Source organism: Quercus lobata, chromosome 5, assembly GCF_001633185.2.
Source record: "Quercus lobata isolate SW786 chromosome 5, ValleyOak3.0 Primary Assembly, whole genome shotgun sequence".
Taxonomy (NCBI): domain Eukaryota; kingdom Viridiplantae; phylum Streptophyta; class Magnoliopsida; order Fagales; family Fagaceae; genus Quercus; species Quercus lobata.
The window spans coordinates 59,460,701-59,488,556 of NC_044908.1; the positions used below are offsets into that span (position 1 = coordinate 59,460,701).

A 27,856-nucleotide genomic window follows, 5' to 3' on the forward strand; every position below is an offset into this window, starting at 1 on the left:
ACATTAATATGTTAAAATTTCTAAACTGTATTTTTTGAAAAGGTGAAACTTCATTTAACATTACTCCTATCAGTTATGTAATTATTGCGATCATTACTAATCAAGCAATTGTTAAAATTAGTGACTCATCATGATTATTAACTTTCAAAGAAAATGTAAATTGGACAAAAACTCAAACAAGCATTATATATATATATATATATATATATATATATTCGTAAGAACAAAATCCAAATATAATGTTCACTCAATCTTGTGAGTAGAGGCCTCCACTGGCACATCAATGGCTATTCTTAATATTATTTTCTTTTATTACTATTATTTCAGTGATGATGTGATATTCTATCTTCAACATTGTCATTTGGAGGGTCAAGAATTTTGGATTTGGACTCCAGTCGTATTTGCAAGTGAGCATTGAGCAGGTGGTGACTAAACTTGGTTGTGCATTCCTCTTAATTCTTTAGGACAGTTTCATATTCCAGATTTGTTACTTGAAAAATTAGTCATCATTATCAGATTCTAGCTAATAATGCAGTAAATGCAATTAGCATTGAATGCCTTGTCACCCTTTGGAAACTAAAACAAAAAACAAAAGAATTAATGTGTTTATCGATTTTATGAATAATTATAAAATCAGGTGCATTGAAGAAACTCAGGTGCATGGATTATATGTATAATTATAATATTGGAGGATAATCTTACGAACTAAGTAAAACTATAATTACTAATTAAAAAAATAAAGTACCTATGATTGGAGATTTGAACATTTGAAAAGCAGAAGTTGCAGGGATATATAATACATTTAACTCACATTAGTACCGAAAGGAAACAATTACAACTTAACGCTTTTGTGCTTTCCTCCTTCTAGACTGTGCTTTCTGCCACTTCTTTCTTGAAACTAATTTGCTCTTCGGCTTCAGCTTTAACTCAGGTGAGAACTTGTAATTTTGATCTCTCATACGTGCTTGTATATCCTTAAAGAACTGCATATTTAATTTCTTAGGCCCTCCCTGTCTAAGCTCCGCGTACTCTGGTCCAGAAACAACCCTTTCAAATGCTCCAATTAGAATATCTATATCACTCATGACCTCCCACACATTGGAGTAACGCCCATCTGGACCTTTCTTCAATTTTTTCAAGGCATTTTCAACTGCAATTTTCCTAGCTTGCTTTCCTGGGGACAATTCTTCTGGTTCATTTTCAGCTTTCAATAATTCAGAGATTGTTCGATATTTAGGCATTTCCTCAAACTCAAACAATTTGTCTATGTACTTATCACTACTTTCATTTGGGAGGCTTCTGTAGGAATATCGTCGTCATCATCACCCTCACTACCAGTCCACAATATCTTCTCCTCATCACTTCCAGACCATATACTTCTTAATTCATCACTGTCATCGGCATCAATTAGGTCAGAATGTTCCTTTGCCTGCTGTCTCACTCTCCGAATTTCTTCTTCAAGATGACTTTTAGGATCTTTTTCATCATCTCTTTCATCTTCACTCCCTGTCCACAGAGAAGTATCTTCATCCATCTCTTTCTTCCATGTTTCTCTGAAATCTTCATCACCCAGCTTTCCATTGCCAAAAAGATCATAATGGTTGCGCCCACCTCGAGCATAGGCTCGTGATGCTGCAAAATATTCAATATATTGTGGATGAATTTAGCATACCAGAGGAAGAACAACAGCAGACAATGTGAAAACTAAATCCTTGTTGCAACCGTGAGTTAGAACAAGAAAACTACAAGAACCCCTTCATATAAGTTGTAGGTCAAAAAAATATATGGCATCCATCTTATCACGCATCAGTTATTAGTAGAGAAGAATCATAAATTTGGTCTAGTTGTTGATGACAATGACGTAAAGTCCGATCTTAACTAGTGGGGCATTAAGTTCCTAAATTCTTAAGAAATCAAAATTAAATGGCATATTAGCTTCTAAAGACATATCTTAACTATTGGTACTTATTTAAAAAGCAAAACAAAACTCTACACTTAAGAGTGTACTTATATTCTATAATGCTAACAAACCAAAACCAGAGAGCTGTAGTGACAGCCAGTCAAACCCGATTACTCCAAGACATATATCTATTTGAAGACCTCCTCAGCAATTTAATCAGCCATTATAGTTTTGTTTACTCTGTAGAACCTCATAGAACACCCCAAATAGAAGTCTTGAAATAGGTAACTTTCAAATAATCAAACTAATGTTCTTCTATGAGGACTTAGCACAAATACATAGACTACATGTCATAACGTCACAAGCTTTCAGCCATCATTTTCACCAACAATCATAAACCTCTTAATGGGTTTTTTCACACACAATGAAAAACATTCAAAAACAGTGACAATGGAAAACCCAGAAGCCGTGAAAAATAGAACTTTCAGAAGAGGAATAGTAACCTTGAAATGCCGGGAAAACCCCCAAATTAAAGGGATATCTTGAGGCGCTTCCAGAAAGGATATATAATCTCAAAGAAAGAGCCAAGTTGGGTTTCTCAGATTTTGTAAACAAAGATTATAAACAGAAATGACAAAGAAACTAAAAGAAAGGAAAGCTAATACGTATTAGCTAAGCATATATATATATATATATATATATATATTATCAGAATGAGACCTTGGAGAAACAGACGGTTGCTGCAAATGGAAATGGAAAACCAGGAAAAGATGGGAACAGAGTCTGCGGGCCATCGCTCACTTGCAGTTGCAAAGCTCAAGCCAGCCACCAGCCACCACCAGGGACAAGCACAACCCACCACAACCCACACAAAAATTATCATTAAAAAAAAGTTAATAGGGTCCGGGCTTGGGTTTGAGAGTGACGGAGGAGAAGAGGTCGGAAATGGAAGAGAAGAGGAGATGAGGAAGAAGAGAGAAAAGAGAGGAAGCAAGGGAGAACTCACCGGCACGTGGATGGGGGCGGGGCGGCGTGATCTGTCTGGGTTTGGTCCGAAGCTTGAAGATGGGTCTCTTGGTCTTCTAACGCTTTCTCTCTCTTCGGGTGTGTAACTCCGGAATTGAGTTTTGACATACACAAATGGAGAAAGCTGTGTACAAAGGTAAACGTTAAGGGTGGGTTGCAGTTTTGAACGCTGTATTCTTAAGAGCAAAAAGGCTTTTTGTACTTGCAAATGAGTTTTGAAACGTGAAACTTTGGCTAAAATGGGAAATTATACTGTTTACCAAACAATATAATTAATAGGCACCGTTTTTAAACTATATTTTTTATTAGCATCTCGAGTCTTAGAAACTCGATTTAGGGACTATAAATCAAGTGTTAAAGACTCAATTTTCATGGATTGATCCCGTCTGATTTGGCATTTTTTCCACGTGACGACCACTTGGAAATCGAGTCTCTAAGACTTGATTTATATGCTGAGACATTTTCAAACTTTTTCTTTAAGGGCCTTGACCATGAAATAAAACACCAAGAGTTGTTCATTCAAATTACACAAAACCTGAACCCTCCTGAGAATTCTTTGAAGCACTAGAGAACCCACAACTACCCGATCCAGCCAGACCACGCCACCACTGCACCATCGCCCAATCCAGCCGCCCAACTTAGGCTGCGCCTGACCTAGGCCGCACCCGACCTAGGTGCTGCACAACCTAGGCTGCACGTGACCCAGGCGCCGCATGACCCAGGCCTTCAGAGTCCTAACTTTGAATTAAGAAGAATAAGGATCAATCGAAGACACCGATCTACCTGAGATGCAAAAAAATGAAGAACAAAACTTTGTAGGAATCAGTTTCGTCAATGGCAGAGTGAGTGGAAGAGAGAAAAGGGGCGGAGAAAGAGGAAGGAAATTTTTTGAGAAAAAAATGAATTGGAAGTTTTGGGTTGTTTGACTTAATCAGTGGAGTAGGTCCCACATAAAAGTTACAAAAAAATGAAAACTCCATTAAATCAAGAAGGTGGACGCCACATGGAAAAAGTGCCAACTCAGACTCGATCAGAACATGAAAATTGACCCTTAAAGACTTGATTTATAATCCAAAATCGAGCCTCTTAGACTCGAGATGTTAGTAAAAAATATAGTTTGAAAACGTGGTCTACTAATTATAATGTTTGAAAATTAGGGTTAATTTCCCATTTTGGCCTGAAACTTTCATTTCTTAAGTTAATATCCGGTTGTGTTTTGTACTCCGTATTACAGAAAATAAAACTTTATTTTCATGCCTCACATTTTTAAAATATTGATTGTAAAAAATTTAGGTGTTTATCATAAAAAATGATTTACATATTGGCTATGTTATAAACATTTTTTATATTTGAAATTATACTGTTATTCAATGTAATGTCAAGATTCTAGGGTAAGGGTAAGGGTGAGGATAAGACTGATTAACATAATCTCTCCAAACCTCGGAACATAACCCCTCTAAAATCTTGTATAAATATGAGAGTTTTGTGCAATAGACATAAATATAATAACAATAAATTATTATTCAATATAATGGCAAGCACGTTTCACATGCGTCCCCACTATATTATTAAAATAGTTTATATTTTATTAATTGTCGATATAGTTTACTTTAGGTAAAACAAATTACCTAAGTTTCAAAAATATGATTAAAAAAGGTTAAATTAAATTCTAGGGTAAAATTTAGATACAGTACCTTAGGTGCAGTTTCTTAGGTACTCTTCATAAATTTTAGACATCTATCCATTTTAAATATCTCTCCAAATGGCGTTAAAATCCTCTCTATTTTTTACTTTTTTCTTTTTTCTTCCTATCTCACAAAAATTGAAAACCCCATTGACCAGATTTCTTCAGACTTCTCACACCCAATTTGATGAAAAACTTCTTCAGCAAAATCCATAATCCATAGGTTGTTTTCGAAATTATGAAACATGTTGGCTTCAATTTTCATTTAAAATAGATTTATTGGTTGGAGAGATGAACTTTACTATACAAAAACTTCCAAGACCTTGAACACCTGATTCTCTCTTTGGACTGACAATTTCAACACTAAAAGCTCCCATTGATGCCAAAAGAGAAGCTATCACAAATATTGTGTTGCCACCTCTCATGGATGTCTTCTACTGTTATATTTGCTGATTGAGATTGCTATAAGAATTGAAGGAATTTCCGATGTAGTCAACGAGTTGGAAGGTCTGGAAGATTTCGCTTGCAATGGACTAGATCTGAAGGATTACAAAGGGATTGTTGGCCAAATTTCTTATTCATTTTAAGATGTGGAGAGATCTGAAGCCATTGGGTTTTGAGAGAGAGAGAGAGAGACGAAAACAAAAAGTTTTTAACGCAGTGTGGAGAGATGTTTAAAATGGGTAGATGTCTAAAATTTAAGAGGGGGTATTTAAAGAACTGCATCTAAGGTACTGTATCTAAGTTTTGTCCTAAATTCTACTCCAACTAAATTTAATTATAAAAAATAAAGAAATCTAAAATAAAATTTAATATTTATTATCTATCATTATGTGTATTTTAATATGGTAAAACTAAAAAACTCCATACCCTTTTTCGAAAATAAACTTCATACCGTTGTTAAGCCATTTGGTTCTATATATATATATATAGTTTATGTAAAGGTCTATTAAATTTCAAGTGACTCACTAATTATTTAGATTATTTCAATAATATTTGTAAAATATTTTCTCTTTTACATAAAATTTTTAGTTAATTCATGCGATCATAATACATCGAGCTAGTTATATATAAGAATGTCAATCCTAGCTCACTCTTAAGCCCAATATCAAGCACAAAGTTCCAACATGTAGCCTTTACCAAACCAAAGAATCAAGCCCTAGCTATCCTATACTGTGATAGACCTTCATAAATTATGCCAAAGTTAAGTTGCAATTAGGAACATTTTATCATTCTAGCAAGAAGAGTTAATTTGGTTGTCATTGTATTGGTGTCATCTGGATGGCTATCCCTTATTATTGCTTGATGTGGTACATTTCACAGGAGAGAAATAAACAGAATTTTAAGGACTCAGAAAGGACAATTGCTAACCCAAAATTTCTCCTTTTTAAAACACTATCAGATTGGATGTCGATTCAATTATAGGAAGTTATTCTATTTCTTCTATTTTCAATTTGATGGATGCCCATAATTTGAATACTTGATTGTTTGGTCCCAAATATATACTTCCCATATACTTGGGTAACTCTTTTTATAATTTGAATAAAATTTACATTACTTATATATATAAACAAAGAAACAAAAAAAGAAAAAAAAAAAAAAAAAGAACACATAATCATATAAGCGATTCCTTAGAGCTAGGAAAAACATATGAAGCTTAAACACTCACATAGTCTCATCCACTGTAATAATTGAATATGGAGGGTGACTACCATGAAAATCCCTACTCTAGAAGTAAATATTTGAGTCCAAACAATGGTATAATAATGTCTTTTAGTGTAAAATACCACTCAAACAATTTTACTTTACACAACCATAAAAATTTTGCTACATCCAACTACTGTTATCATTAGAGCATGTTCAAAACATTTAATTACATTTATTATAACATAGCTTATTTTGATTCTTTTATCATAACCTCCAAATACTCGTAACCTATTTGATATCAAACTCACTGTAATGTTAGCACATAAAACGGCTTAGTTTCAAAAAAAAAGCACATAAAACGGCTTAGAATGGTTCAGGTATGAGTGATTCCTCAGTCACACCACCAGCCACTAATATTTTTCTTAAAAAGCACAAGCATATGCATGACATATACATATTAAAAACAAAATCTCGTGATTCACAATGATTCTTCCAATGGAAATCAAACATTATAAATAACATCGAAATGAGACACATCTAAATGTCAAATGTATAATTAATAGTTCAGAATTAGATGCTTTTTTTTTTCCAAGTGAATCCATTAAAATGCTTTGAATGTGAGTGCATGCATGAGAGAGAGAGAGAGAGAGGTCAAGCCGTCAAGGTACAGAATGTTTTGAATCCAAGTCAATCCAGTGACTTTGGGACCAAACAACTTCTGTAGCACATACCTTGTCAAAATCTGCACCTTGTCGCTTATTAAATATCATAATATATTGACTATTGGGTACACCTACCAGCAGAAAATTTACAATTAATGAAATGCAAAAGTGGAAATTTAAAATTTTGTCTGATCTAGAGAAGACTGAAATTCTAATCTATTACACTGAAGCAAAAATACACAGAAAAATTACTGAAGGGACCGAAATTCTTCAAAACTTGAGGGAGCTTCCCAAAATTGCATTCATTTTGATATATTTTATCAAAACATTCCTGGGCAGAAAGTTGAACGTGGAATAAACATAAGATTTGATAATGTGATCCCTTCTTCTTTTTTTTTTTTTTTTTTTTTTTGAAATTTTGATAGTTACAACAGGTAAAGAATTTGTGCTCTTACCATATGAAAAGGTAACAATAATCTTTACCATATTTTTTTAATCTCAAACAATGAATAAAGCAGAAAACATGTCCTTTCTATATTTTTCAATAAGCTTGACATTACAAAGATATGTTAACAAAGAAAATGCATAAAAGATGTAAAGAAAAAAAAGCAAAAACAAAAAGAACATATCAAATAAAAGATAACCAAGGAGTTGAACATTTATGGTGCAAGCAAAATTATTAAATAAATAAATTGGTGTTCTTCAGGGGCGGAACCAGGATTTGAACTTAGGGGGGGCCAAAAAACAATTTATTTGAAAACTTTCAGAAATTGGTACATTAATACTAAAAGTTACATCATCAATATTGGTTCTCAAATAATTTGTATTTTTCTTATAAATAAATCGAATATTGTAATTTACTTTCCCATAATCTAAAATAAAAGTCATATTAATTATAAGGATTTATAATCAATACTTTTGTAACTCAAGGGTTTGAATCCTCCCTTTTTCTTGTTGTAGTTGTCAAATTTTTTGTAAAAAAATTATAGGAATTTATTATGGTTTTAAAATTACGACTGCAAAGAGAACTAAAAAAATGAATGGTTCTAAACTTCTAGGTTCTTTGGTTTGATTCAAGTTGGACTGATTCTTTAACCTTTTCTTTGCTTTAAAATTAATTTATTTAATATTTTTACATTATTCTATATTAACCTATATTAATAACATCTTAACCTATCCCTTTTTTCTAAGTTCTAACAAAAGGTTTACTCTTTATAAAAAAGAAATAAAATAAAATAAAACTATAGGTGTACTGTGTACCCCTGTTATTGGATTGTTAGTAGGCACCATGATTTTGTGGCTCCTTGTAAAAATTTTCACTGATAGTTTTGGAATAAAAGTTTCAACTTTCCACTTTTATCACTTAAAGATTAAAGAAAGGCAGAGTAGCAGCCACGTCACAAGTCACAACACACCACAAGGCAAAGAGAAAGAGAGAGGAGGGAGAAAAGATCAGATCAAAGAAGGAAGAGAGATCCATCCATGAGACCAAACCTTGTCTAAAAGAATTTTTGTTATCTGGTTTTGTGAATTGTCCAATTGATTGTCATAAGGTTTTTGTTTTTCTTGGGCAAATGGAATGCAGGAATGGTCAAATAAGTTCTCTGTTTTGATTTCATGGGCCAATTTGAAAAGTATTTTGAGGGAGGGGGCCAAAATATAAATTTTAGGGACAAAATTCTGGACTTCTATGTAGATATACATACTAGTCTTCGGTTTTTCAAAATCTGGGGGGGGGGGGGGGGGCGGCATGGCCCCCTCAGCCCATACATAGGTCTGTCACTGGTGTTCTTGCTGGCAATTGCCATATATTCTTAATGATTTGAAATTTTTAGCATATATATTTATCATATATTGGTAAGACTTGTAGCAACCAAGTAACCATACTTATATGAGTTTTATAATATTTCATTAACTGACAATCAATGATGCTTGATATGGTGGAAGTTTAAAACTCAAATACCTCTAAAATTTGTGTTTGGTTCGAAATCTAAGTTATATCTCTCACTCTTTAACTCCATTTTTTGGCAAAATGGTGGAGTCCACCCACTGTCACTACACAGAACGGTCATATGGGTATCCGTGTGTGACATTCTCTCTCTCTTCATTTTACTGCTCTTCCTTCCCATCACAAAACCTAGCAACTAATTTCACGCCTCTATACACCACAAAGCCCATTTCACATAACCTAGCAAGAGATTGGTTCCCTACCACTTCCAGCACCATTTCTCCATGAATTTTTTCTCTTACTCATAACACATATTTTCCCTCTTCCCTATTCCAAATTTCAGTTTTTTTTCCTCTTACCCATAGACTGAAAACCGCATATACTAACCCTCTTTAAAAGGAACAAAGAAATGAGAAAGAAGCTGGATTTGTCCTTTAGTTCTCCTCATCACAGCAATCAAACCCATAGGCCACAAATAGCAAACAAACCTACAGCAACCTACAAGAATTGAAGATCTATTTTCAGTCTTTCTCTCTCCCCTGTAGAGTGGATTTCCTCAAGTGGGTACTCTATTTTCCCTTTCTTGCTCTCGTGCTTTCTCTCATTTAAGGGTTTGGTGGATTTCTTATTTCTGGGTGTTTTTTTTTTTTTTTTTTTTTTTTTTTTTTTTTTGTGTTTGGGTAAAAATTTTGTAGACTTATGTGTCTGTCTATGTTTGTGTTTAATTGTGGTTTTGTGTTTTTGGGTAGATTTATGATGAACATGGTTGTGGGTTTGTGTTTGTGTGTTTGATCGGTACCCATGTGTTTATGGGTTTGTGTTTTTGGGTTTGAGACATCGGTACCCATGTAAATTTTGTATACTATATGTGCAATTGGCTTTAGATTTGAATTAAGTATGTGTTATGTTCAGGTTCATGAAAAAAGAAAGAAGCACAAGTTGAGAAAGAGATGTGAAGAAAGAAAGAAAGAAGAAGAAGAGGAAAAAAAAAAAAAAAGCCGTTGGTGGGTGCCTGGGTGAGTCTGACTTGATAGAGACAACTCAGGAGAGGGGGTCCCACCAAATTGGTTTATTTACAACTTTGCCACTATAACTCATATTCCTAAAACTGAAACACCAAAAATCTGTTTTCAGTTTTCATCACTCAAACTCAAGTTTTTGAGTTTTGAGTGATAGAAACAAATGTTAAAAACCAAGCCAAACATGTTTGTTTTTAGACCCCTTAAAATACAACCAAATTAACCTAGTTATTTAGCCAAGTGACTAACTTAGGTAAATTGTGTAGATCTAGGTTAACACATACAAATCATATCATTATAAAGTGTGGAAAATAAAGAATACAACAATATGATAACCTAGGAAAACCAAACCGGTAAAAAACCTGGGAAGGATTTAACCTAGCTATCCTCAAGGTAAAACTAAATCCACTATGAAAGAATTGAAGTTTACACAATAGCGACTTAGACCACTAATATCCTATTACTACCTCGAGTAGGAAACTTACTACCATGACTGCATGATAGCTCTGAGTCTATGGACTACTTCTTTCTTGGATTCCCAGCAAGTACAAGCACTCCTGCTTGTGTATCTTTAAGCTCTTAAAACAGCAACTGAATCGATCACCAAGTTCTTGACATAATCATGAATCTTGGAAACCCTAAGTATATGTGAAGGTAAACACCTCTTGATCTCACAAAAGATTCACACATATAGCATATGGAGCATCTACAAAAACGTGGCTAGGGTTTTTTCTTTTATACTTAAGACAAAACATAAAACCCTACACGTCAAATGGGCTTGGGCTGAGTTGGAAAATTCTGCAAAAAAACGTTTTGCCTAAGTTTCGATCGATCGAGTCTAATTCTCGATTGATCGAGCCAAACAGAATTGCACAATAAATTCTGCAGTAACTCGATTCCAACTTTACATAAAATGCATACACTTTAAGCAAGTCTAAACAAGACTAAAACCTGTTTTGATCATGGTTTGCCAACATTACAAATTAGAGTTCTAATACATTAATTCCTAATCCTTTGAACCTAACAAAACACCAAAAAAATTGTGGGACCCACGCATTTCAGAAACTCAGTGATGAAAATTGAGTGATATCACTCAAACTCTTGGTGATACAAATAGGCCCTAAGTTTCTTCTACTCATATTTTATGGCATCAATATCAAGAGGGAAGCATTAACTAAAAGCTTTCAAATTAAGTCCAAAGCCATATGCTATATCTATTTTGTTCAATATTCTTGTGGAATTCCAGATCTCAATTCCTAAACTAAATTAATCAACAGGTTGAATTGGTATCAATTAATGGAACTCAGTGAACTATAAAATCAACAAGTTGAACAATCACAGGTTGAAGTTCCAAATTTTCAATAATCAGAGTTCTATGGATTTCAAAGTCAACAATAAATTGTGATCCTCTAAAAATTAATGATTTCTCTAGATTATTTATGATTATACCTAACTCTATTTCTATTTTTACATTTTCCTATATACCATAATTTATATCTTGTATATTAAAAAAAAATCATTACAAGATAACAATATTGAGCATGGTTCAGTCAACTCCATGCAATCCACTAGCAACAACACCAATTGAAATCCACTATCAATAATATGGATTACAACCATATTCAACAAAACCTCAATCAAATTAGCACACTCTCACAAGCATCAGACACAAATGTCAGAAACAAAAACTCTCCCAAATCCCATTACATCATAAACGAGACTCACAATCTCAAAACCTTTATACACCCAATGCCACTCTTACATTAACAAAACAAACAAATTCTCATATGGTGACCTGTAAGTTCACACATACACCTATTACTCTTCCTATTTTTGGTTAGGCATACACTAATTTTTTTGTGTTTAGTTAACTAACTTGTTTAAAGGAATCAGCTACAAAGGTACATATTGTAGTGAGGAAGTAGCAAAGCACATTACAATATTTTGATCATCTTTTTCCTAATCACAAAGGTACAATTCTCAATTCCCACTCTTATATTTAATTTGATCATCTTTTTCGTTTTATAATGTGGCAAAGCACATTACAATATTTTGTTCTCTTTCTTTCTTTCTTCTATTGTTTTTGGTGTTTTTTTATTATTATTTTTTTTGTAAGTATCAACCATGTGAGTGAGTGGTCCTTTCACTAATTCTAAGGGTGTGATAATTTACGGAGCCGGAGTCCCACTTATACAAAGACAAAAAAGGAGCAAGACTCATAAAAATAAAACGCATACATACCAATCATCTATTCAGGTTCTCATAGATACAAATCTCATAGAAATTACTCACCATTTTTTCTTGCACTACAGGATTAACTGCAGATCCATCTTTACAACTATGCAGTGTTGATACCGTATTTTGTTTGCCCTCGATTTGCATGCCAGATCCCGAAAAATTCAAAAATATTATTTTCTCTCCATGGGACCACGAGGACATCCAGAATGATGTGGCGCAACCTGTTCGGACACCGTAGCACCCAAAGTGCCTTTTTCAACTAAAAGGGCCAAAATGCCCCTAGTCAACCTAAGTTTGACCAAAGGTTAAAGAGGTCAAAACCCTCGCAAAACAACACTTTTTATAGTTTTACATCAAACCCGAGCTTCTCGGAGATTTTTGGAAACTTTGACCAAGTTTAACCAAATCGACCCAGAGTCGACTCCCGACGAGCCCCAAAAACCCTAATTTTGATCCAGCCGTTTAAACATGTTGAAACCAACGCCATTACAAAGATTATCAAATTTTGAAGTTGGGGGCCCGAGTAATGGGCCTAGTATAAGGAGAACCTAGGCCTTGGCCCATAAGACTGATTATGTAAGTGGACTTCACAATACTTCGGAAACAGACCAAACCCACATTGCAAGACACTTTGTACCAACCACAACCCAAGAAGTGGGTCATCACCAAGCGGTTAGTCTGGACACTGGATTGAGGTGAAATTTACATTTCTAAACTATATGCTCTCGGCCTAGGTCCACCATCTCTTGTATCAACCCAATCAGATCTGTGTCCCATATCTTGTACACACTGCAATGATAGGTTTGAAGGCAGTGGTGAAACAAGTGGAACTTCAAGGAAACGATTCAGAGTGGAATTTAGGAAGCTGGGAAGGAACATCACAAAAAGAGTACTCAGTGGATATTTTTCAAAGGAAGGTAATGCTGATCCTTCTGAAGATGAAACTGATTATATTCCTTTGCTGTGTAAAGAGTCCAATGTTGATGAATTTATTGTCTACTCACATGGGCGATGGGAAGCTGGCACTAATAAGCTTCCCCAACAATCATGAGGATCTTGAGCTGGAACTATAGAGGTTTGGGCTAACCCTCTGCAATGCTAGAAAAGGCCCTTGAGTCTAAACCTGACATAATGTTTCTCATGGAGACTCAATTAGTGAGAGATAAAGGAAAGGATGTATGGATTAAATGTGGCTTTTTTGAGGGTTGGGAAGTTCCTAGGGAGGGGTTAAGTGGAGGCTTGCTATTAGCTTGGATGCCTAAACAAAGTCTTAGGATGCTACATGAATCAAAACACCTTTTTCACACTGATTTAGTTGACAACAGAGGTAACTCTTTATCTGTTACCCTTATTTATGGCCACCCTGAGCATTCCAAGAGGATGGAAGTTTGGCAGCAACTAAGAAACCTAAAACAAATAGCTCACCCTAATTGGCTATGTATTGGGGACTTCAACCAAGTTCTCACAAGGGAAGAGAAATTCTCCTTTAATCAGCACTCAATTATGGGAGCTGATATGTTCTAGCAAGTGATAGCTGAGCTACAACTGTGTGACTTAGCTGTCACAGGTCAAAATTTACATGAATGAATAATAGAGAGGAGGATGACTTTGTAATGGAAAGACTGGATAGAGCCTTTGCCAGTGTGGAATGGGTTAATACCTATCCTATGTATGCATTGAAAAATCGTCCTATTATTTGATCTGAGAATGTACATTGGAGTAACCATAAAAAGATATCGAGCAGTGAAAGAAGTTGGGAAGATTAAAATGAGTGTTGGGATCATCACATACCATCAACTGATACAAGTTTGCCAGGTAAAGGTGGTTTCCTATTTTCTTGTTGTGAAGTTGATTTAAGCATGAATCTTTATAGCTTTTAGTGATTTACTCTGCCTTGTCTCGTTCTAATCCTTATATGAAGCTTCTGGGGTGCTTGTGATATGGGATTGGTGTATCTTAATATGGTTATGGTTGTGTTCTATGGAAAAGTATTTCCAAGCTTTTGTTTAGTTTCCATGTAATATTTCATTTCTAACCTCCATCGGAGCCATGTTCTGGTCTATGCGTGGGATAATAAATGAAATTCATTAAAGAACTAGTTACAGCTAGTGTCCTGTCATGATAATATGTTAAATACTTTCATTAAAGTTTACATATGTTGTTGTGGCGATTATAGATTGGAGTTTATTGATATAATTATTTCAGCTGTCCAGTAGATGTATTATTAGGCGATTATGTATGAATATTCCAGCATGCATGTGCACTAGTTCTTCAGTTCTCTCTCTCTCTCTCTCTCTCTCTATATATATATATATATTGAAAGTTTAAGTGAAGCAAACTTTAATTGCATTTAGATAAGAATGGGGGAAATTAAGAGACCTGATTGTAAAAGAATAACATCACGGCTCCCTCTTTTACCTAATGCTATAAACTTACTGTGATAAAGTAACCCGCGATTCTTCCTGGGAATGGTTTGGGGCCTCTCTGTTTGAAACCAAAGGTGGAAGATTGAAATCCTGTAAACGTTTTAAAACTTTATTTACTTTCAAAATTCAAATAAAATCAGATTGTCCATTTAACTCCATGGAAGAGTTTGAGCAGTCTAGAAGAAATCTGCACTTGGGATTTGTCCATTTATTTTTTTCATTTAATTATTAGAAAGTTCATCTTTAACTTATAAAGGGTTTTTTTATTATTTCTTTTTAGTAAGTATCTCTTACACTTCTCCATTCACGGACTTTATGAGAACGCCTTCCAAACACTGTGTTTCCTTTGTCTGATTGTATGTTTAATGGGTCATTACTTTAATGACTTTTTATTATCTGTTACAGGCTGAGTATTTCCAACTTTCCGTCAGTTGCTTAAACCTTTGGTTGCATTCATACATAAGAAGGCAATGATAGAGATGAGCATTTAATGGTGGTAGCTCCGTAAGTATTTATTTGGAAAAATAGCTTTCTTGTACCAGAATGTCGATACCTTAATTTGGGTTTTTTAAAAAAATAACTATAAAACACATACTATATTATAAGTTAGACAACGTTTCAAACTTATTGCATTTCTAACAATTCGAGTTCAGTGGACTCGATTTACCCAGAAAGGTGACGTGGACAAAGTAGGAAATCGAGTTTACTGAACTCGATTTCTATACATAGAAATCGAGTTTAGTGAACTCAATTTCTGTGTACAGAAACCGAGTTTAACAAACTCGGTTTCTATACATAGAAAACGAGTTTATTAAACTCGATTTCTATGTATAGAAATCGAGTTCAATAAAACTGAGAATCTGCTCATCATTTCTGCTCAAAAAATCTCAACTCAACAACACCCAAAAAAAAAAAAAATGAACATAAGAAACAGAAAATAAGTAAAACCAACAACCCATTTCTCTAAAACACAAAGACAACCCAAAAACCACATAGAAGAGATCAAATGAGAGAATGATACCCTGCGGTTGTTGGGACAGCGACGGCGACGGCGACGGAATGGAGGGGCGACGGCATCGGAGCGAAGGGGCAATGTCGACGAAGGGGCAACGGCGACGGAACGGAGGGGCGATAGCGACAGAATGGAGCAGGTGACGGAGCTGTAGGAGAGGGAATGAGAGTGAGAGAGACGGACGGCGATGGAGCGGGAATGATCGGATCTGAGAGAGACGGATGGCGACAGAGCGGGAATGACCGGAGCTGAGACTCCGTCGCCGTCGCCGTCCCAACAACCGCAGGGTATCATTCTCTCATTTGATCTCTTCTATGTGGTTTTTGGGTTGTCTTTGTGTTTTAGAGAAATGGGTTGTTGGTTTTGCTTATTTTCTGTTTCTTATGTTCTTTTTTTTTTTTTTTTTTTTTTTGGGTGTTGTTGAGTTGAGATTTTTTGAGCAAAAATGATGAGCAAATTCTCAGTTTTATTGAACTCAGTTTCTATACATAGAAATCAAGTTTAATAAACTCGTTTTCTATGTATAGAAACCGAGTTTGTTAAACTCGGTTTCTGTATACAGAAATTGAGTTCACTAAACTCGATTTCTATGTATAGAAATCAAGTTCAGTAAACTCGATTTCCTACTTTGTCCACGTCACCTTTCTGGGTAAATCGAGTCCACTTAACTCGAATTGTTAGAAATGCAATAAGTTTGAAATGTTGTCTAACTTATAATATAGTATGTGTTTTATAGTTATTTTTTTAAAAAACCCCCTTAATTTAATCATCATCTTAGGAACCTTTGTCCAAATGATAATAAAATAATTGCCAGGGCAAAAGTGTAAACTCCATTGTTTTGTGGACTTTTTAATTAAATAGAAAATAGGACTCCAGATGCAGAGTGACCAACATTTTTTCCACAAAAAGGCAGTGCTCCCTCTTTCGCATGGAAGAGTATACTGTGGTCTAGGGATTTAATTGAAAAAGGATCCATTTGGAGAATCGATAGTGGTTAATCAGTCCGGATATATAAAGATGCTTGGTTACCAAGTCCTGAAGGCAGAACCAGCTCCAATGCTTCTGCAGGTGGTGCTTTTACTACTTAAATAGAGCGACTACTGAATAATCGTTCAAGTTCTATAATTAATTAATAGCTTTCGCGCCTTAGGAACTTAAGGCATAAGATTCCATATTGCAGTCACTATACAGAGATTTTTTCACTACCATCACCATATAAGATGGATCCGCGTTTGGCACTTGCAGTCCCTTAATTGGACAAGGATGAATAATAGATTGTTCCGTATATGAATGCGTATAAAGCTTCAGCTATCTTAAACTCTCTCTAAGAGCAGGTTATGGGTGGGATAAAGAGATTGTTATTACTATTAAAAGGATCAAGTAGTCAATGACCCATTCCAAACCATACCTGGAATAATGGGGCTCACTCGTATGCTTTCTTCGCTGCCTGCAGGGTATCAATCTCGATCAATTGATAGGATTGCATTTTGCACCTAGCACCGGAGTCCACTATGGATTCTCTGATAAATTCTGCTACGGGTTGGTGGAACATCAATCTCATTGATTTGTGTTTTTATCTACCTGAAGCAAAACTTATTAAGTCTCTGACTTTGTGTTCTATTCTACAACCCGACACCTTGGTTTGGAGTTCAGAAAAATCGGGTGGCTACTCTGTGAAGTTAGGGTATAAACTTCTCTGCGAGCTTCATATTCTTGACACAAACCGCCCACAAGCCTCGGATTCTCAGAAGGGTTTCTGGAAAAGCATCTTGAAGTTGAAGGTTCCAGGCAATATAAAGCATTTTTTCTAGAAGGCTTGCACTAATTCGCTGCCCACAAAAGAAAACCTATTGAAGAGAAAGATTCTTCATGAATTGGATTGTCCTCGCTGCTCTAGAGATTCAGAGACTGTCGTGCATGCTTTATGGAGTTGTGCCTACATCAAAGTGGTTTGGGAAACGGATTTCGGCTAGGTGGATAGGAGCTCAGCGGCTTCCAATTCTTTCTCGGATGTATTTCAAAAAATCCGAGCCAAACCTGCCTTATAATCTTTATTTGTAGCAACGGCTTGGTCAATTTGGTATCAAAGAAACAAATCTCGCCTCTAAGAAAATCCCCTGCCCCTTCTCAATATCGTTGGTTTTGTTAAGAACTACCTCAGCGAATTCAGGGGCCTGGACAGTCCCTCTGCCCATAGAAGACGGGCTGTTCCTCTCAGGTGGATACCTCCTGCAGCAGGCTTGGTGAAGATAAATTATGGTGGAGCAATGTACGAAGAGTCAGACAAGGCTGGAATAGGCGTGGTAATTCGGAATTGTGAGGGTCAGGTGTTGGCTGCCCTATCCGAGCAGATTATGAAACCTCCAACAGTGGAAATCCTAGAGCTTCTTGTTGCCCGACGAGCTGTCACTTTTACTGCAGAGTCGAGCCATGCTCAGTGTGTTTGCGAAGGCATTTCTGAATCTCTTGCCAACTCCATAAAGGGATCAGGCGTGGAAAATTCTTGAGGAGGGCATCTCATCAAGGATATCATATCTCATTCAAACTCTTTTCAGAGTATTTCTTTCGCTCACGTAGGTTGGCAAGGCAATGTAGTTGCACATGCTTTAGCCCAGCAAGCGAGACTATCTCTTTCTTCTCTGTACATTTTTAGACCCCTTAAAACACAATCAGATTAACCTAGTTAATTAGACAAGTGATTACTTAGTCAAATTATCAGATCTAGGTTAATACAATTATATCATATCATTGTAAAGTGTGGAAAATAAATAACACAATAATATGATAACCCAGGAAAACCAAACCGGTAAAAAATTTGGGGAGGATTTAACCTAGCTAACCTTAAGGTAAAACAGATCTACTATGAAAGAATTGAAGTTTACACAATAGCGACTTAAACAATTAACATTCTATTGCTACCTCAAGTAGGAAACTTACTACCACGACCATGTGATAGCTTTGAGTCCACAGACTACTTCTTTCTTGGATTTATAGCAAGCACAAGCACTCCTGCTTGTATATCTTTAAGCTCTTAAAACAGCAAATGAAATGATCATCAAGCTCTTGACATAAGCTTGATCCTTGATAACACTAAGTGTATGTGAAGGCAAATACTTCTAGATCTCACAAGAGATTCACACACACAGCATAAAGAACAATCCCAAAACGTGGCTAGGGTTTTCCCTTTTATACTTTGGGCAAAACATAAAACCTTACACGTCAAATGGGCTTGGGCTGAGTTGGAAAATTCTACAGAAAAACAATATGCACGAGATTTGATCGATTGAGTCTAATTCTCGATCGATCGAGCCAAGCAGATTTACACAATAAATCCTATAGAACACTCAATTCCAACTTTGCATAAAAACATACTTTGAGCAAGTCTAAACAAGACTAAAACGTTTTGATCATGGTTTGCCAATATTATAAAATGAAGTTCTAATACATTAGTTCCTAATTCCTTAAAACCTAACATTCTCAAATCTAGTTGGAGTGTGTTCCAACGAATATTATGTCTTTTGTTTTAGATGATTTTCCCAATTCTTGGTTATTAATACAACAAGTATTCACTTCTCAAAAAAAAAAAAAAAAAAGTGGGGAATGTTTACATGCATATTCCAGTTGCATCTGTCTTTGGTGCAGTTCTAACTCCAACTGCTAAGCACTTGACACCCTTCCATGGTGTCGAATTCAACCTTATGAGGTCTGTTCAAAGAATTTTATCCTCTTTGATCAAACTGATCAGCGAAGCCAAGCTATGTTCCACCCTGCAATAGCCCACAAATTTAGTGCTCCTGGTGTAAATATCGTTGCAACGTATGTTGAAGACAATTTTGAGGTAAAAGAAGCTGATCATATAGAAAGAGAAATATCCTCTCCATTGAAAGAAGATTCAGATGATATTGATGCTTTGTTGAGTTTGGAAGAGGATGAGCAAGAAGAATATGATGACGAAGTGGTTAGCACAGCACGGACTGATGAAGATTATCAAACTGCGTCTCCTGATTCTTTCTTGAACTATGGTTTAAAACCAAAGAAGAATAGATTGTCTTCGTTTAATCAGATGTCCTCAAGCAGCGATGACAGCTACAATAGTGAAAGGAAACAAAAGAAATTGAAGAAGATGGTGAGGGCACTGAATAGTACTTGGTGGCAATCAAATGAATATTGTAGCTATACTAGATGAAGCTGTTAGGTACCTCAAGTCTCAAGGTTGAATTACAAAAGCTCGGAGTCGGGGATCTAAAGAATTTGTCTTAAGACTGCCATGGTAAGGGACTGAACTTTGTTTCTAAATTAAGCTTCATGTATTATGTGGGTCTCTCCTGCCTCCTCCTCCTGCCTGTCTCATTTGCCTCAAGATGGTATTAAGGTAATAATAATTACAGGTATTCAATACTCATGGTTGATTTAAGAAAATCCTTTATACTTGTATTTTCGGAGTGTATCAAACTAAAGATGAGACCAGCAAGATTAGGGAGAAAGAGCAGGAAGGAAGAAGGTTGATCAAGTCAAAACAGAGTAGTTAAACGATAGCTTAGTTGTATTAGTTTTATTGTATATACAATATGTAGTTTAGTAGATGAATTGTTTTACTTAAGTGATGACAGGTGAGAGAGTTTGTTACTGCATGTGTGAAGATTGGTTTCAAGTTAGTTACTTCTGTTTCTGTAGTGAGGTAGTTACTTGGTTCATTGCTTGTATATATATACAGATTTGTACTCAGTCTTTCTAATTAATGAAAATACAGTTTTTCTCTCTTTCATTTCGTGATATGGTATCAAAGCAAATTCCCAAATCTTTCTAGGGTTTTGCATTTCTTTCAGTTCAATTTTCTTTCTCAATTTTTCTTAAGAAAATCAATCTGTTTTTTGTTCTTGAGAAAATTTTCTTCTTTTGCCAACAATGGCTTCTGCTACGAATACAAATGGTTATTCCAATGCCTCTACACTTGAGAATCCATCTTCTTCTTCTTCTTCACAAGATTCTCCAATGGATAACCCTCTGTTCTTGCATCACGCGGAGAATCCAAGTCTAGTTCTTGTTACATAGCCTTTGACAGGTGGAGAAAATTACTTAGTCTGGGCTCAAGCTGTGAGGAAATTTTTGCTCACTAAAAACAAGTTAGGGTTCATCGATGGGACTTTGACTCTCTCATCACCATTGGTATCTACTCTCTCAGCTGTACAAGCATGGATCAGGTGTGACAATATGGTGGGCACATGGTTAACCAACTCAGTCTCACCAAAGCTTCAAGCAAGTATCATTTATGAAGACACTACCTTAGAGATCTGGAAAGATTTGAAGAATCGTTTTGCTCAAACCAATGGACCAAGGGTTTTCAATCTTCAAAAGGAAATTGCAGAACTTCATCAAGGTGAGATGTCTGTCACTGATTTCTTTGCTCAGTTAAAGGTGTTTTGGGATCAATTGCAAAACCTTAGTCCATTTCTTTCATGCACTTGTGGAAAATGTGTTTGCAATATTAACAAGTGGCTCACTGATTTACAAGTTAGAGAGTCTGTGATGAAGTTTTTCATGGGATTCAATGATTCTTTCTCCCAAGTTAGGACTCAAGACTTGCTTATGGATCCAATTCCATCTCTTAGTAAGGTTTACTCTTTGTTAATTCAAGAGGACATACAAAGATCAGTTCCTAATGCTTCTATTGCTAAGGTTGATTCCACTGTTTTAGCTGCCAAAACGTCAAATGATAATCATGGTACAAATCTTGCAAGTACTAGTTCTGGTGGTAAAGGCAAGGACAGACCAGTTTGCACTCATTGTGGCAAGACTGGTCACACAGTGGATAAATGCTATAAATTGCATGGTTTTCCACCAGGGTTTAAGTTCAAGAACAAACCCTCCGTGGCACATCAAGTCTCTTCAGAATTCTTGCCTCTTGCTTCTTCAATGCATCACCAGAATTCTGCCTTCACACTTGAACAATGCCAACAACTTCTTGCTTTGTTTGGTGCTTCAAACTCATCTCTTGCAGTACCATCTCAGGCAAAAGAAACCTCAATGGCTAATGTGGCATCTTCCAATTTTGCAAGTGTGCCAATGACAGGTATTGATCTCTCACATGGTGTTTTTTTTTTGCACAAGTGATCAATAGAAGGGCTTATGATAGGTGTACTTGGGTATTTGATACTGGAGCTACTAACCATTTTGTCTGTTCAGTTGATTTGTTAACTTCAATTATTACTACTTTGCAATCCTTGGTTCAATTGCCTAATGGGGAATCAGCACAAGTCACTCACATTGGCACTGTTATTCTTTCTTCTTCCCTCACTCTCACTAATGTTCTTTGTGTTCCTTCCTTTAGTTTTAATTTTTTATCTGTTAGTATCCTTACACATTCTCAACCCTATTGTCTTGTCTTCCTTTCCACTTATTGTTTTATCCAGGATCTTTTATCTTGGAAAACGATTGGGGTGGGTAAGGCAGTTGATGGCTTGTACTTGTTGCAGTGTGACAGTCTCCAGCATACTCCTACTTCTTCACTTGCTGATTTCTTGATCAATCACAAGTTCAATGATGCTTTTCATCCTTTCTCTGCAACCACTACTGTATCTTCTCAATCTTCTTCTCTTTGGCATGCAAGATTAGGTCATCCTTCAGACCTTAAACTTAGAGTTCTAAGTCATGTTATCCCTTCTTTACATTCATCTTGTAATAAGGATTGTCAAGTTTGTCCTATGGCCAAACTTAAAAGACTACCTTTTCCTTTTAATAATAAAATTAGTGCTTGTGCCTTTGATTTGGTTTATATGGATGTTTAGGTTCCTTATTCAACTCCTACTTTAGATGGTTTCAAATACTTCTTGACTATTGTAGATGATGCAACCCGAGCCACTTGGTTATTTTTAATGAAATCTAAGTTTGATGTTAGGCCTTTATTTCATTCCTTTTACACTATCGTTGCTACTCAATTTGGTCAAAATATATAAAGTCCATAAGAACTGATAATGCCAAAGAATTCGATATGTCAGATTTCCTTGATTCTCATGGTATTATCCATCAACACAGCTGTGTTTATACTCCACAACAAAATTTTGTTGTGGAGAGAAAACATCAGCATCTTCTTTCCATTGTAAGGGCATTATAGATTCAATCTCGCATTCCTCTTCAATTCTGGGGTGATTGTGTTTTAACTGCTACCTATCTCATTAATAGACTTCCATCTCCTTTGTTGAATGATAAAACACCTTTTGAGCTTTTATTTCATAAGGCACCAGATTACACTCACCTCAAAGTGTTTGGATGCTTGTGTTTTGCTTCTACCATTGCTCAAACTAGGGATAAGTTTTCTCCAAGAGCAAGAAAGTGTATTTTCCTTGGTTATCCTTGTAATGTCAAAGGCTATAAGCTTTTTGATCTTGAAACTCATTCTGTTTTTGTTTCAAGGGATGTTGTGTTTCATGAATCTGTCTTTCCTTATGCTTCATCTTCAAGTGGTTCTACTTCTTCCTCTATTTTGCCTTTACCTTGTGCTCCTCCTATTTCTACTTTGCTTGATGATCCTCTTATGTCCAAGCCTAGTTCTTCTACCCTTCCCCATGATTCCATCATTCAAGTTCATTATACCATTAATGATGATTTTCTTGATGACATGCCAGAAGAACCACCTGAACCTATTGCAGATCCTATTCCACTTAGAAGGTCTTCTAGGTCCATCAAAAAGCATATCAACCATGTCTCTTCTGTCATGCCTATTCCTTCCCCTCATTCAGGTACTTCTCATCCTCTTTCATCTCATGTTTCATATCAGCATCTTTCCCTTTCCTATAAAACCTTTTGTTGTGCTATTTCTTCCATTGTTGAATCTACCTTTTAATACCAAGCTGTGTCTGATCCCAAATGGCAAGAAGCCATGGTTGCTAAAACAGCAGCTCATAAGGCTAATAACACATGGACCTTGACCCATTTGCCTGCTGGTAAGAAGCCCATTGGCTGTAAGTGGGTTTACAAAATTAAGTACAAAGCAGATGATTCTATTAAGAGGTACAAAGCCAGGTTAGTGGATAAGAGGTTTACCCAAAAGGAGGGTGTGGATTATTTTGAAACATTCTCACCAGTAGCTTAGATGGCTTCTGTCAAAGTTCTTCTTGTTGTGGCAGCCATCAAAGGTTGGTTTCTTAGTTAGTTGGATGTTAATAATGCTTTTCTACATGGTGATTTGGATGAAGAGGGGTATATGGCTCTTCCACAAGGGTTTCACAGCTAGGGGGAGGTTGTTTGTAAACTCAATAAGTCCATTTATGGTCTCAAGCAAGCTTCCGGGCAATGGTTTGCCAACTTTTCAAGCACATTGGTTTAGCTTGGCTTCATTCAGTCCAAAGCTGATTGCTCTTTGTTTACTAGGAAGCATGGTGACATTTTAATGGTTCTTTTGGTGTATGTGGATGATGTTTTGATAGCTTGCAATGATAAAGTTGAGATAGACAAGTTTAAGGTCATATTAGATGATAAATTTAAGTTAAAAGACTTGGGTGATTTAAAGTATTTCCTTGGATTGGAGGTTGCTAGATCAGACAAAGGGATTGCTCTTTGTCAAAGGAAATACACACTTGAGCTGCTTAAAGATGCTGGATTGCTTGGGTGTAAATGTGCTAAAACACCTATGGAGCAAAATCTAAGGTTAAGCAAATTTGAGGGAGAAGAGCTCAGGGATCCTAGTGACTACAGAAGGCTGGTAGGCAAGTTATCATACTTAACAATCACAAGACCTAATATTACATTTGTTGTTCACAAGCTCAGTCAGTTTATGTCCAAACCAAGAAGACCACACCATGCAACACAAAGTGTTGCACTATTTGAAGAGTGAACCAGGCAAAGGACTTATGTTTTCTTCTGCTGACAGGTTATAGCATCTTTATTGGAGATTCTTTGCTGTCTTGGAAGTCAAAAAAAGCAATCCACAGTCTCAAGGTCCTCAATAGAAGCTAAGTACAAATCCGTGGCAGTAGCAACATGTGAGATAGTGTAGATCTTGTATTTTCTCAAGGATATTGGAGTGCATCATGAAAGAGAGGTTTTGTTGTTTTGTGATAGTCAAGCAGCACTGCACATTGGCTCCAATCCAGTCTTCCATGAGAGGACAAAGCACATAGAAATAGATTGTCATGTAGTTAGGGATAAAGTCTTGGAGGGCTAATATACTTACGAAGGCTTTGAATTACAATTAATTTTCAAATCTTACTTGTAAGATGGGGATGATCAACATACATACACCAGCTGCTCTTGAGGGGGAGTATCAGAGTAAAGATGAGACTAGCAAGATCAAGGAGCAAGAGCAGGAAGGAAGAATGTTGATCAAGTCAGAACAGAGTAGTAAAACGACAGCTTAGTTGTATTAGTTTCATTGTATATACGATATGTAGTTTAGTAGATGAATTGTTTTACTTAAGTGATGACACGTGAGAGAGTTTGTTACTGCACGTGTGAAGATTGGTTTCAAGTTAGTTAGTTCCGTTTCTGTAGTTAGGTAGTTACTAGGTTCATTGCCTGTATATATATACAGATATGTACTCAGTCTTTCTAATTAATGAAAATACAGTTTTTCTCTCATTCATTTCGTGATAGAGTGCTCCACAAGCTGTGACTTTCATAGTTAAACACTTGTTAGTTTCTATCATGACCTCTGTGTTTATAGTATTCGATGGAGGGAAGAGTTGGACTTGGATCAGTGGTTTGATGTGTAAGCTGCTCACTATTTTTCTAGCTGCCACTTGTTCTATCTGGCATGTTGCCATTACTTAAAAGTGACGTTATGGTTATGAATGTGTTTAAAATTTCAGTTATGTTTTCCCCGCCTCCGCTTTCCTTTTGATACTTTGGTTTTTATTTTCTAGTATTCCATCTTAAGCATCTTTCTTGTATCCGCATTCTTTACTAGGCATTCGCTCCAAATTTAGGTATTTACGATGTTATTGCTTATTAGTTTTCACAACTTGACTTTTAATGGTCTTTTTTCTCTTATCTCAGCCACAATTTTGATTTTGTATCGTTAGGAAACATATAGGTATGGGCATCTGGGTTGTACATGCATAGTGCATTCTGGTTTCCTTGCAGACCCAGTAGTAGCTAATGGTGTTAGTGGCACCCTATGTAGGGTCAAGTATGGGTTAGTGTTCTTTTTCCCATTTATACATATCTTTTGAATTTTTTCTTTAGTACACATCTCGTCACTCATTGTCATGCATGCATAGTGCCATCCCTTTTCTCTTCAATCCCAATTGCAGACCCAATAGGTAAGTGTATAGTGGCGCACAATTTTTGAACTTTCTGCCACTTCACTTTCCCATTAGTGATTACAGCATACCTTTTGTCTCACAAAGAGATTGATACGATTAATTGTTGCTTCACAATCTCCTACTCAATGGTTTTTGTACTTCCTGATCTATTGATTGCGTATTAGTCTGACTTCTGAAACAAAGTTTCTAGGGGCATTTAGTTCGCCGTGATATGCCCTTAATGTGATATACATTACGATGATGTGACATTAAGATTTTTGATTTATTTTATTTTATTTTTAACATTACCATAATTTAAAATTACAAAATATATCATATGATCTTAATCTCACCACATTCCTAAACAATTTAATATTATATTCTCGTATTGAGATTACATTAATGTAATATTACAATAATGAAATATTATAGCATAATAAAACATCATGGTGAACCAAACACTCCTCTCTAGTCTTTTTCAAGTGAGGGAAATCCATTATAGTCATGCTCCTTAATTTGCTAAAAGAAAATTGGAACAAGTAATAACATAAGTATTATAAAATTGATAAGTTAATATTCAATGCTTATCTGACCTTATAAAATAAATGTAAGCTTTAGATTTTTTTAGAGAACTCTATCATAGAGTTCTTTTAATCTCAACTTTAATTTTATAATAAATGGTCCAAATAATAAGCTTTAATGATTCATTAATTAAATCTCTAAATTCTAAAAAATGATTCTTATTAAAAAAAAAACAAATTGACATGCTAAATATTGAGTTATTAAATTCATTTTAATTTTGAAAAATGTGAAAGAAACCTATAACTTGCAAACTTCTATATATAATATATATATATATATATATATATATGTGGGGCAAAATTGAGAAAAAATTCAATTAGATTTTAAATTGGATTCCAATTGTTATCTAATTTTGGGTCATGTGTCCTATCTAAGTTTTTTTTTTTTTTTTTAATTTTTGTTTTGGGTGGGTTAATGTTTTAAAAAAGATGAAGAGTCTAATATACATAAATCATAAGAAAAAAAAAAAAGAAAAAAACCAATATAAAAGGAAAAGAAAGAGTAAACTCATTCGTATATTAAAAAATGACTAATATATATCTATATATTTTTATTTTTATTTGTACCATGTATATGCACAGGTTTTATGCTAGTATATATATTTAAAGTCAAAGTTAAGAGAAAATCCAATTAGAATCTAAATTAAAATTTAATATTGCGCCACATATCTCATCTAATTTTTTTTTTTCTTAAATTTTGTGCCAAATAAATTATTGGATGCAAAAATCAAAGAGCCTCAATCTAATTAGATTTTAAATTAGAGTTTAATTTTGCGCAACGTATTTCATTTCATTTTTTAATTTTTGTGGCAACTAAATTATTTGGTGCAAAATTTGAAGATTTAAAATCTAATTATATTTCTTACACCGAGTATAATTTGAACTAATATTTGTATGTAATTGTAATTGTTTTTAATTGACTTTTCCATTCATCTTACACATTTCTCATTTATCTTTTAGGAGATTTATTATGTTAGTTTTCTGATAACTTTTCTTTTATCCAAAAATTATTGTCTGATGAGAAAACTATTTTTTTACATCCAACAAAATGTTATTTATAAAGGTTATAAAACCAAAAAATTTTGATTATTTATTGACTTCCTTAGTGTTGTGCACTTGGAGTCTTGCAAATTTTTACATCACCAATATTTCATTTTTTATTTTTTAAGCTTTTATTTATTTTTTTATTATTATTTTTTTATACAAAATAGAAATTTTACTATAATTTAATTTAAGTATACATGTAAGTGAAATTCCCTCTTAGATATTTAAATACCAATTCTAACTCTTGACATTCTACAAATACTTATACTTGTAGAGTGGCTATTACATTAAGAAGGTAAAAATAACTTTTTCAGTCGTGATCTTTAGTTTGAAAACAATTCATTTAATTTTTTTTTTTTTTTTGAGTTAAAAAAATCTTTGCATAAAAGTTTAAAACAAAAACACTTACTAGTATAATCCAATGCCAAACG

General features: G+C 35.0%; 1 protein-coding gene and 2 pseudogenes across 1 annotated transcript; 2 read left to right on the top strand and 1 right to left on the bottom strand.

The window, feature by feature from the left end:
- Window positions 1-715: 715 nt before the first annotated feature.
- Window positions 716-2,771, bottom strand: LOC115989126 (annotated as a pseudogene).
- Window positions 2,772-16,438: 13,667 nt separating this feature from the next.
- On the top strand, window positions 16,439-19,832 carry LOC115990811 (annotated as a pseudogene).
- Window positions 19,833-20,773: 941 nt separating this feature from the next.
- On the top strand, window positions 20,774-24,915 carry LOC115990812. Its single transcript, XM_031114594.1, has 8 exons — window positions 20,774-21,632; window positions 21,746-21,867; window positions 21,973-22,254; window positions 22,348-22,424; window positions 22,973-23,298; window positions 23,410-23,581; window positions 23,930-24,260; window positions 24,775-24,915. Exons 1-8 carry the CDS (start codon window positions 20,774-20,776, stop codon window positions 24,913-24,915), a joined length of 2,310 nt encoding a protein of 769 aa, XP_030970454.1.
- The last annotated feature ends 2,941 nt before the right edge of the window (window positions 24,916-27,856 follow it).